General features: G+C 40.8%; 1 protein-coding gene and 1 pseudogene across 1 annotated transcript; both read left to right on the top strand.

Annotated features, from left to right (window-relative positions):
* Positions 1–2,111: 2,111 nt before the first annotated feature.
* Positions 2,112–2,209, top strand: LOC145779183 (U6 spliceosomal RNA; annotated as a pseudogene).
* Positions 2,210–4,269: 2,060 nt separating this feature from the next.
* On the top strand, positions 4,270–9,219 carry LOC145778348 (uncharacterized). Its single transcript, XM_082589819.1, has 2 exons — positions 4,270–7,735; positions 7,997–9,219. The coding sequence occupies exons 1-2, from the start codon at positions 4,270–4,272 to the stop codon at positions 9,217–9,219; spliced, it is 4,689 nt and encodes a 1,562-aa protein (XP_082445945.1).
* Positions 9,220–17,995: the final 8,776 nt, after the last annotated feature.

Below are 17,995 nucleotides of genomic sequence, written 5' to 3'. Positions count from 1 at the left end.
AGTTCTCGACATGTTTCTAAGTGGTGCATGTTTATCTAGTGTTACTTGAAATCGCATAATAAAAAAGTGCATCAAGTTGTCTGCATCATCACAATCAGTATTTACTTCATTCAAATTAAACTCTAAATCGCATAGGAAGCTGTCAAGACAAAAGTTTTTTAAGCTTCGAATTTTTTTAGTGGGTGAATTACACACTACATTTTTATTTTTAACACATAAGAAAATAGGTAAATGATCAGAGATGTCATGCAAGCAAATGCCATAGGCATTTTGGTTACAAGTTATGTTTGTGTAGATGTAATCTAGTAGGCTTGGATTAGATTCTCCACAAAATCTAGTTGCACTTAATTGTTATCAATGACTGGCAGCCTGCAGCTTCAAGGGCTTCTTTATAATTTAATACTGCAGGAGGACACTGTTTGCGTGAGCCCGTTGGTGTAAATGTGGCCTGTTAGAGCGAAAGCTACAAATTAAACCGTCAGGTGGCGCTAAAAATTGAAAAAGGTAAAATAGTTCAGTTATTTTTAATTTGTAGTTTCTCTTAACCAGACATCCAAGATTTTGTTATTAAACAAAGCAGTCCATAACCAAAACAACGAAATAATACATTAGGCCAGGGGTCACCAACCTTTTTTGCATGCGGGCCACTTTGGCACTAAGGAGAGCTGTGGCGGGCCGCACTAATAAAATGTTAGGTAGGTTGACTCTTATGCTAGAAAAGAACGCATTTCGTACCCAGTATCCAGCGTTACATGTTGTTCATATTTATGTTAGAATACTGCAGCAACAAAATTAATCGAACAGCGCTACTGCCAGGCCAAGCTCCTTTTACAACACTTTTGACTTTTTTAACAATGCCTAATAAACGAGGCCACTTGTTTTGTGCACTTATAGCGAGGCGAGCGGTTTCATCAGAATATTCATCGCCAAGCAAGAGTGGTGTTGTTACTTCGCTTCGCAAAAGATATCTTGCAATTAACAGTTTCAGTAAACAAGGAAATGTTTGACACATCGCAATACAGGCAACAATAGTGACCTGCAAACAGTGGCGGCTCGTGGTATTTATAGCAGGGGGTGCTGCAACCGGAAGTAGCCTATACGTGAAAGAGCGAGCGCCAAAGGCGCGATGCCAAGGGGTCTAGGGACATGACCCCCATAAAATTTTACCTTATTTTAGTGGTATTTTATGAATTCTGAGGCTATTTGAGCACTTAATTTCCTGATGTTTATCAAGTTTAAATAGGCTGTTTTAGCATGTGACCTTTGGCCTTAACTTATTATCGTAAGTTAACAATGAACCTAAGTTACATTTAGTTTATAAAAAATCCACCAAGTTTGGTAACTACAAAAATTTATTGGTAGAGCTTTTCTTAAATTTAATTTAACAACACTAATGAAAACCTAGTCTAAGCTTTATCTTTTTTTGTAGAAAGCAAAGCATATTAGTCTAACCATGTAACAGCATCAGTCGCAGCCACCTAATATCGTGCTTGAAAACAACAGTATTTTCAACAGTAGCTAGCCTGACCACGTGACCAGCAACTGCAAAATTTGCAGTTCGAAATTGTGGGATTTGAAGCAACCTCAGCCAAAATATGACGTCACAATTTCTCTTTGTTCTTCTTTTATAAGATCGCAACTGCAGGGCTTGCAGTTCAGAGCTGCCAAATACAAAACTTAAAAAATTATCATATTTTTTAAAACCCAGAAATTATGAAACTTCCAGTCGGTAGGATCTATAGAGAACACGAAAAAAAACGTTAAATTAATAAAAAAAATAAAATACTGAAATGTGCAGGGGGTGCTGCAGTTTTGCAGTTTCTATGGACGAGCCGCCACTGCCTGCAAACATATCAGCGAAAAATAGGCTCCAATAACAGGGAAAAAGAAACCAGGTAGCCTACCATGAAACAAACGCTTGTGGAAATCACCAAAAAATCGTAATTCATGAACAGTCTTCCCTGTAAAAAAGCAATGAGTTGGTTTTCTATCCTTTTTATGAGAGTCTATAAAACCGTCTTTCTTTTATTATAGACAACTGTCACTTGCGGTGCTTATCAGCGTGGCAAGAATTTGTTGATTAACAACATTTTGCAGTACTTGCTTCAGCAGTAGGCCTACATAAACTATAATTGAAACGATGCGGAGAAGATTAGCATGGTTCCTGCGCAAGGATGACACGCAAAATCGTGAAGCGTTCCATATTTCTTAAAAAAAAATGTTTTGCAGTAGGCTACTAAGCTAAATTTTTTCATAATACAATCAGAAAAAGTCTCTAAATTTATATAAGTTATAATATTTTGCCAATTTATTATAAATTGAGTTGGCACACCGACCTATTTTGCCCACAAAAACTTGCATAAAGAGAACACTGCTCGTGAAACGCAATAACGTTGAAACTCGCACTAGTGTTTACATGACATTTGCAAACTTAAAATAAGCAACCCTATGCTCACAGTCCACAGACAATTTCGAAATTCGAAAACAGACGTTTTAATCAACCACTGGGACAGTGTGGCTGTACATCGCATTGGAATAACTTAAGCAACCCCCACCTAGAAATATAATCTGATTGGTCGGTCGGTGGAATCGTATGCAATGCGAAAATATGCTTCCCGGAAGGTATTTTTTGCCTTCGTGTTCTTTAACTCCTCAAGAAAAGTATTTTTGGTTATACTTGTACGCTGATACCTTCCGCGGGCCGCAGCGATACAGCGTGGCGGGCCGCCATTTGGTGACCCTGCATTAGGCTATCAAACATCATGTACCGTCTCCGAGACAAAAGTTAGCTGTCAACTGTTTCCACCAGGGATGTCCCTCGCAAGGCTTGCGTGGGTCAGGCTTAACCGCCTGCAAACTGGCGTCGGCCGCTTTCGTTCGGACATGCACAAGTGGGGCCTGGCTCCTTCATCAGAATGCGAGTGTGGTGCCACGGAACAGACCGCAGACCATGTCATCCACCACTGCCTAACCCACCGGCCTCCACACGGTGCGCATGATCTGAAGGTTCTGGACGACGAGACTGCTGAGTGGCTGAAGATTTCCTGCCCTCCAATCTAGCCTGGAAAGATCGCTCATACGCCGTCATCATCATCATCACCGATGCTTCACAAGTCAGCCTACTGTTTTACATCTTACCGTCAATAACCAATTGATGTAACTGTCCTGCCTATCCTGTCAAAATATGTCCCTCGAATTTCATCATTTGTTTTGCTAAATCGTTTGCCCATGCATCTTGTGTTAGAAACGATTCCCCGCCCATTTAATATTATTGTTGTATCTCTGCTCCATTCTATTTTCATGCTTGAGTGACCCGGCCATGCATTAACAATTTTTGCTAGTTGATCTTTCTTTTTACGTTTTGGCATGGACTGGAGTGGTCATTGTTTTATAAATCTGGAGAACTGGAGATTTGAAGTGATTAGGGAATATGTGAGAATTCGGTAAGCAACTGTTTGTTTCGTTTTATTATTGTCGTTTTCAATACACCATTTCTTCTAATAAGTAAGGCCTGCACTTTATCCAGTCTAGGCAAAAAACGTTTTAGACATCATTTATAAAACATACCTTTGCTTGGTGCAAGGTTATGCCTGTCTAGTTAACTCTAGCTAGTAGTGTAATTTGTTTGTTATCCTAGGGTAGTCTTTTCAGGTCTGCCAAGGATTCATTTATGGTATGTGCCTTTGTCTAGCTCACTTTAGCTAGTTGTGTAATTTGTTTTGTTATCCTAGGGTAGTCTTTTCAGGTCTGCCAAGGATTAACTTTTTGGTTTGTGCCTTTGAGCCTGCCATGCTGTAAAGTTTCTTTGAACTTTGTAACTAGTTGTTTGTTATCCTAGGGTAGTCTTTTCAGGTCTGCCAAGGATTCATTTTTTGGTTTGTGCCTTTGAGCCTGCCATGCTGTAAAGTTTCTTTGAACTTTGTAACTAGTTGTTTGTTATCCTAGGGTAGTCTTTTCAGGTCTGCCAAGGATTCATTTTTTGGTTTGTGCCTTTGAGCCCGCCACGTTGTAAACTTTGTTTAAATTTTGTAAATAGATCTTCACTTTGGGCAGTCTTGTCAGGTCTGCCAAAGATTGAAGCTTCTAAGCCTGTACTCTGTCAGGCCACTGTTCTAGTCAGGTAGAACTGGTTACCGTTAAACCCTGTAATTTTAGTAGGTTGCTTACTGACATTCTCCGTAATATCGTGAAGGTCAATTGTCACCTCACCTAAGGTAAGTACCGTACAGATTTTGTTTTTTGTAGCTTGTATATTGCTGTGTGTTCATTATGGCTCGTAAAAAGCCCAAGCAAACTCCAAGACGGAGTAAGCCAAATGGTTATGCTAGTGGCTCAACAGAGCAGCATGAGGCCGCCTCTAATATTAGTGGTCAACATGACAGTAGCGAAGAGCTGCCAGGTCTTGTTGTGTTAGAACAAGAGCTGGTTGAAATCGAGCTTGGCATAACTTCCATCGACATGGAGCTATGCTCAAGTGATGATTTCCTGAGCTCTTCTGAAGTTTTGGAGGTAAAGAAAAGATGCCTTGAACTTCAAAGGAAGCTCTCCCTTAAACGTTTAGATTTACTCAAATGCAAACCACAGCAATCAGGCTCAATAGAATCTAGGATGAACCGTATGGGGGAAAGCATTTATGGTTTGCTTGAAGCATGCTCTACCCTCATTCGAAGCTGTCGAGAGCAATCCAAGCGAGTGTCACATCAAACATCATCGGTAGTTATGGATGCAGGCAGTGACACAGGCAAAGCTGCTGAGTCTAGCAGTCACGTGACACCCCGTGAGAGTGGTGTAAAGATACCACCTGTAAAAGCAGAACAGGGTATCCTTCAGGGCAGCAGTAGTGCTAGTAATATTCTTAATCCTTACACATCTCCCTTTCGCACTGAAGCTAATAATAGTAGTGAATTTCCCATCGTCGTGCCTCAACCCCAGCTCAGTGCAGGGTTTCAAAATGTTCATGGTCCTCGGTTGTCGCTGGAGAAGTTTGACGGCAATGTGTTAAAGTTCTTTAACTTTAAAAGGCGTTTTGAACGATACATTGAGTCAAACTATCTAAGCTTTGAAGATCGCATCGCCTTTTTGGAGGACAATTGTGTAGGCCAGGCCTTGGAAGTAATTTCTGGCCTGAGTTGCTTGCAAAATAGTGAAAGAGCATATGGAATGGCATGGGATAGATTGAGAAAAAGGTTTGGCAACCCTGGAAAACTCATGGCCAAAGTGAAGGAAGATTTGCTGCAAGGACCCCCTATTTCAGAGTGGGATGCGCCGGGCCTCACAAAGCTTTGCGACAAGATGTATAAGTGTGAAGTCAGTTTCGATGGCTGGGGTAAGTCCCATCTTTTAAACAGTGATGAGGTGCTTCAACGGCTGTTCCTGCGACTTCCTTATAAGTTAAAGGAGCAGTTTGTTAATGTTAATCACTTGGGATCGGACTGTGCCACGTTTGGCGATTTAAGAGTCTTGGTCGAGGATGCAGCCTCTCGAGCCGACAGCCAATATGGCCATCTTATGCAACCAGGCAAAGATGTTAAGAGAGCTCTACAACCAACGATGGCTCGATCTAATCCGCAAGGTGGCTACAAGCGTGCTTCGGTTTGCACAACCCAAGAGCAGATTTCCCAATCTGCTAACCATAAGCAAGAGTCCTGTTGTTTGTGTGCAGAGTCGCATGCCCTATGGAAGTGTGAGATGTTTAAACAAAAGCCTGTTGCAGAAAGAAGAACCCTGGTGCAAAAGCATAGACTGTGTTTTTGTTGCTTGAGAGCAGGCCACAGAGTGGTTGATTGCAGATTTAAGAAATCTTGTGCAACGTGTGGATCGAGGCATAATTCACTTCTGCATGTAAACCGTGTGGAAGAGGAAAGCCCCTCTGCTCTGAAGAAGGGCATCTCAGCAACAACGTCCGCAACTGTGCCAGCAACATCTGGGACAACAATTTTTAAGGTTTTGCCAGTTAAGGTATGGGCTGGGGACCCCTCCAACTATACCTATACTTATGCTTTTATCGATGAAGGTTCTAGCGTCAGTCTATGCTCCTCAAGCCTCGTATCTCGCTTAGGGGTTGCTGCGACAAAAAGCAATGTGGAGTTGCTGACCACCAATGCTGTCTCCTTTCATGACAAGAAAATTGATTTTTTGGCTGTGCAGGGAATGGAAGAGCAGGCTGTGTTTTCCGTTGCAGATGCTCTGGTGATGGACCAGATTGTGGATGTCAGCCACAGTATTCCCACCGAAGCACTTAGTAGTGCATATAGTCATTTGGAGGACTTAAAGTTCCCTGAACTAAAAGATAGGAAGGTTGAGTTGTTATTGGGTAGCGATCTTCACCAGGCTTATCTTTTGCAGGAAGTTCGTACTGGCGCACCAGGAGAACCATGTGGACTGCACACTCTTCTGGGTTGGACCATTTATGGGAAAGATGGTGGCGATAGGCAACTCAACTCACCAGTAATGGTAAACTTTCTTAGCGTAAAGGAGTCTTGCGATAGAATGTTAAATGTATTGTTGCAGGATTTTAATGACATCGATGAGCCACAGGCCCCCTGTCCTTCAATTGAGGATAAACGTGCGCTGCAGATCATGCAGGACACGGTGAAGAAGGTGGATGGACACTATTCTGTAGGGCTGTTGTGGAAGGATGAAGACCCGGACTTGTGCAATAATCGCTCTATGGCACTCAAGCGCCTAGAGGGAATGAAGCGCCGATTTATTACTGACCCGGTGTTATTCAATAAGTATCGTGGTAAAATGCAGGAATATGTTAAATGTGGCTATGCTGTGCCACTTGAAACTGGTGTGGTAGACACACCAGGGAAGACGTGCTATGTGCCCCATCACTGCACGACCAATGCGGCCAAGTTTAGAGTCGTTTTCGACTGCAGCGCGAAGTTTAAAGGCGTGTCATTAAATGACAAGCTGCTTCATGGCCCAGATCTCACCAATAACCTTGTAGGAACATTGTTTCGCTTCAGGCAACATCCGATCGCTGTTGTGGGCGATATTAAGGCCATGTTTTCCCAAGTACGTGTAGACGAAGGAGACAGGGATGCCTTTCGATTCTTATGGTATCCGGACGATGTTCTCAAGCGGGAACCTGTCGACTACCGTATGCAAACTCATGTGTTTGGAGCAAAGTCGTCGCCATGCTGTGCTGCCTTCGCGCTTCGGATGACTGCCAAAGACAATGAAACAGGTGCTGATCAAAACACTGTTAACACAGTTTTAAAAAATGTTTATGTTGACGATATTTGTCATTCATGTGAATCGCCGGATCAGGCTATCGAACTAATACAACAACTGCGTGAACTATTACAAAGTGGCGGCTTCCATTTAACTAAATTCCTGTCTAACAGTGCAGAGGTCTTGAGTTCTGTGTTGCAGGAAGACTTGGCGTCGAAGGTCGATTTGCCTCAGTGCCAGCTTCCAACGCAGAAAACCCTTGGTGTTGTGTGGAATGCTGCGAGCGATTGCATGGAGGTGAGGGTGAGTATCCAACAAAAGCCTAACACCCGGAGAGGCGTTCTCTCCATGATTTCGCAAACATACGACCCACTAGGTCTAATACAACCCTTCATTTTACCTGCTAGGCAACTCCTGCAGCAGGCATGTGACGCTCAACTTGATTGGGATGAACCCCTTAATGGCCTTGGGCCAGTAAACATTAATTGGGAAGCTTGGTTAAAGGCCCTTCCAGAGCTTGAATGTGTTTCCATCGCTAGAAGCCTGACTCTTTTTGGTAAATGTGCTATCCGCTTTGAATTGCATGGTTTTTGTGATGCCAGTACCAGTGGCTATGGGGTCGTGTTTTATGTTAAAGTGTTTTATGATGATTCTGTAGTAATTTGTAATTTTCTATTTGGCAAGGCTCGAGTGGCTCCATTAAAGCCTGTTAGCGTACCTCGCCTGGAGCTCACTGCTGCTGTGCTCGCTGCCAAAGTCTGCAATTTTATCCTGACGGAGTGTGATTTTAAATTCAATTGTGTTGTCTTATGGACAGACTTAACTGTTGTGCTGCGTTACATTAATAATACTTCGACTCGTTTCCACACCTTTGTGGCTAATAGGCTGAGCACTATTCACATGCTTACCAGTGTCAATCAATGGCATTATGTACCGACTACCTTAAACCCCGCTGATCTCGCGTCTCGGGGAGTTTGGCCTGATAAAGTTAATACCGCTAAGCTTTGGTTCAATGGTCCTAAGTTTTTGCATGATGTCACGAGCAATTGGCCAAACCAGTCCGACTTTGTTGGCGGAATTTCGTCAGACGATCCAGAGGTTAAAAACATTGAACATTGCTCAGCCCAACAACACGCGATTACGGACTCGGACTCTCTCTGTCGGTTGTTTACCCGCTACTCGAACTCCCACGATCTACAAAGAACGGATGTTTGTATTTTTAATTGTTTGGCGACCCGTGCTGTGCACTTTGAGGTCGTGCAATCCCTGGAGGCAAGTGCATTCATTCAAGCCTACCGAAGATTCTGCAGCCGTAGAAACGTTTGTCCTACTGATCTGTACAGTGACAACGGAGGAAACTTTGTTGCTGCAGACCGCGAACTTCGGCAAGGACTCAAGAACCTCCATCAAAAGAAAGTCGCAGATGTCTTACTTCGGCATGAAACGAACTGGCACTTCAACCCTCCGCGTGCCTCACACCAAGGCGGCTTCTACGAAACATTTTTTCGTTTATTAAGAAAATTGATGCGGTCGCTGGTGGGAAACGCTACGTTGGATGAGTTCGACCTTCTCACGCTGGTAGCAGAGATTGAAAGAATTTTAAACGATCGTCCCATCACTTCGCTCCCATCGTCACCAGATGATCTGCAAGCCCTGACTCCAAGTATGATACTCACCGGGTCAGCTTGTGACACCCTATCGCCAGATGTTTTTATGAAGGCTGACGGTTATCGACGCTCTTGGAGAAAGACCCAATACCTCACAGACAAGTTTTGGGAACAATGGCTGTTGCAATATCTCCCTCAGCTGCAGCCCCGACAAAAGTGGTTTGGCACATCTCCAAGCTTGAAACCAGGCGATTTGGTACTGGTAACGGACGAGGCAACTAAACGTGGGCACTGGCCCAAGGCTATTGTAAAGGAAGTTATGCCGGACACTAATAAACTTGTCAGACGCGTGCGAGTAAAGGTTGCTGACGGTACAGAGTTTGTTCGCGATATCAGAAAGATCTGCCTGCTAGAGGGCAGTATGGACTTTTAAAATGACAATTTTGTTTTCTAGGCTGGCTGGTTGGCACGATTGCACAACTGACATTGCTCATGCTGCTTAGGTTTCATATTTGAATTGTATTGCGTGTTTGTGTTTATTTTACTATTATTATTCTTGTGCTCCTCACTACCGCAGCTAACGCGGTGTCGTCGATGCATTTGCATCCAGCAGTTCTGCCATAACTGTGTTATTGACTCCCATTAATAGTGTTGTTTCTATTTGCATCCTGCAGTTATTTACACTGTAGCTGTTTAGCTCTGTTTGGTCTGACTATTTCACACACCTGTCTCACTACTAATGCTTTTGCTATGTGCGATATTATTTTTCGTGTTTTGTCAATTCATTGCTTAATTATCACGACTCGACTTAACAGTCGCGTGTTTTTTCTGGTAGCCTACTTTTGCTCTGACGTTAATGTCACTTGCGCTGGTCATAGCATTGTGCAGTATTAGGTTGTATGTGTGCTTTTGTTTATGCCATATCCCCACTTCTGCCACTGGTACCATGTATGCTATCATTTGTTTTTCGTGTATCCGTTTATGCTGACTTCCAGTTGTCGGTAGACTTATGTTTTTGTGCTTAATTTTAGCAATCGCTAAGCATGTTGGTCAAAAGGGTTTTTTAACTCCTCTTGGGCGTGTCTTCGATGTCCTTCTGTAGGCTACTGTTATGCATGTTCTATTAAGTTTGTGTGTAATGCAAGCCAGCCTTTGTGTTGCAATTGTGATCCTTGCTAACCGCGAATATTTTTGATTCTGGTCGATATTTGCATAATTCATGTTCATTGTCGTTTATTTGGCCACCTTGTGGCAATTAGTTGGTTTGTATTTTGCTTCGTTGTAATCGTTTTACAGTGGTAAAACCCTCATTTGTTAAACTCTGGTTTTGGGGGTGGGTATGTTAGAAACGATTCCCCGCCCATTTAATATTATTGTTGTATCTCTGCTCCATTCTATTTTCATGCTTGAGTGACCCGGCCATGCATTAACAATTTTTGCTAGTTGATCTTTCTTTTTACGTTTTGGCATGGACTGGAGTGGTCATTGTTTTATAAATCTGGAGAACTGGAGATTTGAAGTGATTAGGGAATATGTGAGAATTCGGTAAGCAACTGTTTGTTTCGTTTTATTATTGTCGTTTTCAATACACCATTTCTTCTAATAAGTAAGGCCTGCACTTTATCCAGTCTAGGCAAAAAACGTTTTAGACATCTTGCACTTTAATTCTTTTTCTAATTGCTACGTTTTTCAAATGTGTTTTTTATATGATGATTTTAATATTCTTCTGGAGCACCAGAGTTAAGAAGTACGGTATTAAATTTTTTTGTTGTAGGTCCAACTTTGACTTTCACGTAAGATAACTGGTTTGATATAGGCCTGACACTAAATAGGCCTACTAGGCTACACTAGAAATAATACACAAGCTGTAAATGCAGAAAGAATACAGAGAACCAGTTTTGATATGGTCGGCTGAAAGCTCACTGAACATCTACTGTTACAAATCCATCATGATAACGTTTAGGTTATTGTTAGCACAAAAAGTGTTTTTTTTCGAAATTTGATTGAACTTACACTCGGCCGACTTGCTTTGCCAAGATGATAGTAGCCTAACGTAGTGGCAGTGGCAGTGGTGGCCGAGGTGGCAGTGGTGGCCGTGGTGGCAGTGGTGGCAGCAGTGGCCGAGTGGTTAGCGCGTTGGGCTCGCAGTCGAGAGCCTGCATGTTCGACTCCAGCCACCCGCACTTGCTGTTGTTTCTCTGGGCAAGAAACTTTACGATAATTGCCTCTACCCAGTGATCGATTTCGAGTAATGGGTAGTACCAAATTTAAGTCATAAGTAGAGTAGACAACCGGAAACAGACATTGCCGTCGGCTGCAGCGTGGGTCAGGTGTACGTCGGAAGGCGTACACCGATGCATAGCGCTCAAGTCCGCTTTCCCACAATGCAGGATAAAGATAATAAAACAAAAACAAACAAAACAAAACGTAGCCTACAGTCATCATCATCGGCCAAGCCTGAATAAGGCGTCGGCTACCGTGATTTTCCACAACGATTGATTGTTCTTATTGAATTTAGGCTACAAAATCCTGGTTTGTCCGTGTTCAAAAGCCTCTTAAAAATTTCCAAACGAGGACGCCACCAGTGCCTCTGACCAGGAACATAGTAGGCCTACTTTGGCATAAATCATGTGAATGATGGAAACAAAGATGTTACTTTTGTATAAACAAAAGGCGTCTTGCTGGAGGAGCTAAGACCTATAGCTTTGTCGAATCAGACTTTCCGTCATCTAGAAATCGTGTAGACAAGCCGAAATCATGGGATATAGCCTATCTAGCCTAGTAGGCTACTGGAGAGAAAAACTATATATTGATTAGCAGACTACAAACTGGTAGGCCTACATAAAAACATAACAACGACTGGATTGGCAAGAAAAGGAAAAGGTCTTCGTTCAGCAGTGGGCTACTACAGGTTGAAAGTGATGCCGATTGATTAGTCAATTTATCGAGACCTTGCTAGAACTTTTCAGAGACTGATCGAATTGGGTGACACTAACACATCTTAGAATATGTGTTGGGTGTTGTAACGCTTGCATATGTTAGGTATGACATGAGTACTTGTCTTGCATATCAATGTGGCGATGGACTACAAGCAGACAGCTAGTTGTCCGACTGTTCTACCAGGGGGGGGGGGGCGGATGTCTCTCCTGTCCTCAATTTTTCTGTGGATGGAGGGGCAGGGGGGCAATGATGCCCTTTTAAGGTCATGTAAGCTACTGCATTATTGCACATTTTGCAATATAACAATTTCTACTATTCCCTTTTAGCCTAATAATAATCTTTCATTTTTGCTTCAAATGTAATAGCCTATTCAGTTATTCACGCCACAAAATTCTGCAACACAGTAGGTTACATCATAATAACGGTGTCCGACGTTTTCTTCGTAAACAGTTCTTCGTAAAGCAATTCTTCGTAAGCAATTTTTCGTAAAACAATTCTTCGTAAAGTTAATTCTTTGTAAAACAATTCTTCCCAAAGCATTTATTCGTGCATGCAATGGAGATTTAATGTATACGAAGAAATGCTTTACGAAAAATTCTTTGACGGATTTCATTTCACCAACAACTGTTTACGAACAATTGTTTTACGAAGAATTGCTTACGAAGAATTGCTTTACGAAGAATTGTTTACGAAGAATTCGCCTATAACCCATAATAACATAGCATGATGTCCTTCCTTGTATTCCGGACACTTGTAGCATAATACGCGATAGTGAGCTGATAGATGAGCAGTAGGCTATTGCTATATCTTATCTTACAAATTTAAAAAAAATTGGCCTTTCAGAAACAAAAGTGCCCTTTTTTCATAATCCTGCCCCCCTCCCCAGTCAAAAATTGTTCTGGCGCCCCTGTGTTCCACCATGGCCACCTGGAGATGCGGCCTGATTTGTCACATTTTGCAGATTTTGATTACAGCTACTGCTATTGCTTGACTGACATTTTTTGAGATGTTTTTACTTTTTGCGGTTTCCTGATGACATAAAACTTTTTGTTGCCTTGGAGAAGCAATAGCAAGTGAAAAAAAGTAAGTTGAAAAACGCAAAATCAGACTGTTATTGAAAATTAACAGTCTGACTAAAATCTTCGAAATCAAATTGTTTTTGTTTTTTAACATGTGAGGATGTTAAAACCTATTGTGTCATCTGGGGAAAAGAGTAAAAAAAGCGTAAAAATATAATTTTTAGAAAAATTTATTTAAACGCTCGCCCAAAGTTAGAAAAACCTGAAAATTTCTGCAAAATGTGACAAATCAGGCCGTATCTTTAGGTGGCCATGGTTCCACCTATTCCATTCACAATGGAATCCTTGCCTTCTACGCATTTAGCGACTAAACGACTCAAAGCCTGAACGCCCTCCCTGTGTCGGTATCTCGTTTCGTTATGCGTCTGACTTCGTGGACGAAGAAATGTTAAGATCAAGTGGCACTAGTTCGATTATCAGGGTGTGCGCTTAAGCAACACTTTTTAAAAATGTCTCGATCGACCAATTTAAAATCATCTCTCGAGGCACATCTGATTTTCAGATTAAGATCATCGAAGCCTTAAGAATCAAACGTAACAATCCGTCTCTCAACCGGCAGTTATTCTCCGTGGCTCATCGTTCCTTTTGTGCGTGTTTTAATTGTTCGTCCAATGCCTGTAGTTTACACCACATGTGATCTGTTTCTCACCGCATAATTTACTCGTAATCATTCCCGTATCATTTGTTCAGTTTATGCTTTTCAGTCCAGAGTGTCGTTACAGTTGTGGTGCAAAGTCAAATTTATTTTACGATTTTTCATTTTATGTAGCCTATATTGCAGATTTAATTCCTGATGAGGACACACGTAGCCTACGTGTCGAAAACGTTTGAGTTTATTTTAATTATGTTATATTTTTGTATGTAATACATCATGTTAAACTCGCTAAAGTTATTCTGTTTTATTTCTCTACTTTTTGAAAAATGCTCCACTCAGCGACACTTAGTGGTTGGAATAATTTACAGGCAACCACATTTCAACTTCACTCTGCCAATCTCAGTAACTAGGTCAGTGGTTCAAAGCCTCTACAAGTAGCCTATGCAAAAGTAGGCTACCAGGATTAAACTCTCAAAATAAGTTTTGTCAATCGAAGGATAAAGATTTTCACAATTCCTTTCTGCTAAACGCCGACTATGAGAACTTATGAACTCCGCCATGTTCTGAGAAATTTTGTTATGATTCAGTTGGTTTGAAGCTGTTTATATTTTCTAAGAAATTTATAATGAGCTTCATGCGGAAAGGTTTGTGAACGTTTGAACTAACGATTGCGATAGCATTTTGCATTTGTTTATGTTGAAGCAACGATATTTGCCAACAAATATGTTGACACTTTTTTTTTATCAAAACACACAACTCCTTTCCAGGTGCTCCTATTGTTCTGCAATCTCCTGATTATAATCCAGTAACGCACAGATTAACTCTCCAAGCAAGGTCTCATTATTATCTATTGAATGCACAACAAATACCAGGAGTTCATCAGTGTCAGTATCACCAGGTTTCGTTAATAGCAACAGGAGATGCTGAAGTTGAACTTTTGAAATGTTTTTTAGCAAACCCTTAATTTATTTTTAGAATATTAAAGAATTTCAGGAACATTTTATTAGTTACTTCCATCTCTACTGACGTATACGAGCGAAAAACCATAGACCGCACACAACTTATTCAATCTCAAGGATTGGCAATTTCATTTGATCAAACGTCAGACTTGACCCTGGAGGAAACACGTCATTGACTAAAGGTTTCAGGTTCGGCTCCAATTGAGCGCACGCGATTGTGGTTTAGCAAGACAGGAAGTGAAATGCTTTAACACGGGCATTGAAATAACAATATTGTAGTAACCAAAACCAACATACGGAGATACACGCTAAGGCACTGTAGGCCTACTATGTTTGATGATGTGACAAAGCTCTATGACTTTAAATTGGCTCATTAATATTGAAGCTGTGTTGTACTGTAAATTTCTACCATTTTGCCACATGTAAGAGTATAAAAAACATCAATAAATTGATAAGTTGGTCTTATGCTCAGTTACTGGACATCAGTTCCTTTCTCTCCGCCGCCCTTCCTTCAGCAACTACTCTCACCCAATTTATTACACCCTGGGTAGTGTTTGCCACAACCAGCTTAAGCTGGGAGTTGAACCAGGATTGCATGGTTAGGTTAGAATGTGAGAGCCTTATCCTTGGCGCCATTCACCATCAATTGAGTTATGTTTTGTAACGATTTGCACCCATTTTATTTCGTGAATACATTTATGAAAATACAATCGAAACCTTCAAATACATTACACATTAACCTGTTTGTGTCGGTGTTCAAAATAATACTTCCTGCTGTGTGCTGTGCTCGACTCCAACCTAATCCAACATGGCCGCTATTAGAATATTCCAAGGTGTGGTTATGTGCTAAGCCCACTGCCCACCCCTGGTGGATTATGATCCTTTGATGTAGTCATTAAAACAAATGATTTCCACGTTTTGCCACTGATTACAAAAGTTCATCTAAAGTTCATATTTATATTTGCTTACGTTTGTGGTCGCACACGGAAATCTTAAAGCAAAGACTTAGTAACTCATCAATACTAAAGAAAAACAAACATGGATGTTTTATTATATTCAAACTTATTTGCAATGAAGCAAATCAATAAATAGAATAATATGCAAATAATAATAAGAAAATTCAAATGTTAGAAATAATCCTCTTAGAATGCCAGGCAGTCCCTTGCAATTCACTCCTCGGTGTGTTGTCATTACAATTACCACCCAACCACAGGACACGGAGTCGTTGTGATGAGGCCAAAACTTGTTTCAAGAATCAGCTATTTTAAGGTTGTGTATTATCTAAACAAGACGTTGTTTCGATTTTTGAATGTAAAAAAGACGTCAATTTCCATCAATTCACCTTTGAAATTAATAGAATGACGAACAATCCATTATAATCCATAAGCAAATATCTGTGTCAAATATTTAATAAAATATGCAAATTTGGATTCTTATTATCCTTTTATTTTTATTTTTATATTAGGCTAAAAAAAGGTTGTTTAATCTTTTCTTATAATGATGATGATAATACTCATTGCGATGACTTCCTAACATTGATAGATTATGTTTAAGCAGATGTGATGTTGAGGTTGTATTCTACAAAGCCTTCATTTTTCGTACCATACACGTCATGTTTTTGTTTTATATTTACTATATTTATAAACACAGCATTTTGGTAATTCTTGTGGCGTAAACAAATCGGATACGCTTTGCCAAGTCAGGAAGCAGGTATTCCTGAGCTGAAGTGGCAAAACTCATTGACGCTTTTCCACACATGCCTCTTTTCTAATCAAACGTTTGATTTCGCATCGCTACAATACTAAGAATAATGTTAGAGTTTTATTTATTGTCGCTCTACAACGGCTAAGGTCTTTTAGCAACAGAGATCATTTGAATTTTATATCAGGTTTACGATGTCATCATATCATTACCCGACTTATTTCACTGCGTTATGCAAGAAAAAATACAATCGGTACAGGTTTTAAAGTCTTCGGCTTCACCTGACCTGGAATCGAACTCAGATCTAACCAATACTAGACTGAAGCCAAAGGCAAAATCACTCGGCCACTGAGCTGGTCGTATTGCAATAGAGATATCATCAGTGACTCAATCTCGCTGGTGAAGAATTGGATTTAATACACGGCTAAATTAATCGTACATGGATTTAGATTGACAAGTTTTGTTGTTTTAGTTGCAGTCTTCTGACATCATGTAACGTCTATTCAATGTATAACTTACTCAACATGATTTTCTTTAAAACTTTTGATACAAACATTTGTGCTTGGGCGCCTCATGGATCAAGGTTTTGTACTAAGTACCTAAAATTTAGTCCGCCCCGTTAGCTCAGTGATCACGCGCACGACTTTCTACAGTAGGCCTACACAAAGAAACCTCAAGATCAAGCGGCGCAAGTTCGACTCTCGGGGTGTGCGTTTGAGCAACGCATTTCAGGACTGCTCTGCATTCAGCGGCACTTAGTGGGTGGAATAGTTCCCCGGCAATAAGACTTCAACAATCGAAAACTTCACTCTGCCAATCTCGGTGACCGGGCCTGCATCAAGAGCCTCTACAAATCTGCGAAACTACCAGGAATAACCTATCAAGGCTTGATCAGTCCGAGGATGAAGATTCAAAGCTAACTAATCAATCCATTTCTGCGGATTTGTTTTTAATTTATATTTTGCACTGCAGTACTGCAGAGTTTATTTTTTGGCTGGTGAGTGCCAGCGCGGTGGCCGAGTGGTTAGCGCCTTCAGCTTTATCGCTGGTGGGTCGGAATTTGATTTCAAGTCGGGTCATTCGAAAAACCAAGCGGTACCTACCGATTGTGTTCTTTCTTGCATAACGCAGTGAGGATAAGTCGGGTAATAATGTGATGATATCGCAAATCTGATATATAATTAAACATGGGCCTTGTCGCTAAAAAACCTTAGCTGTATTGTAGGCGACAGTGAATGTATCAAGTCATTATTATTGAGTAAACTCGCAAGAAGGGGTAGAGATTGGGCCATGTCACCGCTTTAAAACTTTCGTTTTGGCTTAGTTATGATCTCTTTGGAAATTGGGCGATAAGATGATCAGTTAAAATTTTATGCTAATTATTAAAGAAACGTAGAAATATCTTAAACAGCAAAATTCGTCATTTCTGCATTGATTTCGACGTCTGCAGACGTTAAAAATGACTGATTTTGCTGTCTTTCGTTTTTTTTTCTGCTGTTACTGTAATTTTCAATGTATTTGTCTATGAATTTTAGCTTGATTCTCTCTGCACTCTTATTTGTCTGCAAAAAGTAACAATTTTCGTGTTTCTTAAGTTTTGTTCAAAAAAAGTTACGTAAAAAATTGACTTATTGTTTGCGTGTCTTTCAGTTTCAATCCGTATGCAAAATAAATGCAAGAAGAAAACATGTTCATCGCAGTCTAATCGAGAAAGATCACTGTGTAAAGTAAAAAGGCGGTTAGGCTCAACAACTTGGCTCAACAACAACAAACAAGCGGTTGGGTTCAACACAAGACAACCGATAACAGAAACGTTGGCTTTGAAATTTATTTACATTTTTATCTCAAAAAATATGATTGAAAAAATGCCAAATCCTCCATAGCTTCAGAAAACCACAGATTTTGATCTTTTAGTTGTAGCTTCATCTTCGTCAC

This window comes from Aplidium turbinatum, chromosome 10, assembly GCF_918807975.1.
Source record: "Aplidium turbinatum chromosome 10, kaAplTurb1.1, whole genome shotgun sequence".
NCBI lineage: Eukaryota > Metazoa > Chordata > Ascidiacea > Aplousobranchia > Polyclinidae > Aplidium > Aplidium turbinatum.
Note: the sequence above shows the minus strand (reverse complement) of the source record. Positions and strands in the feature narration are given on the sequence as shown.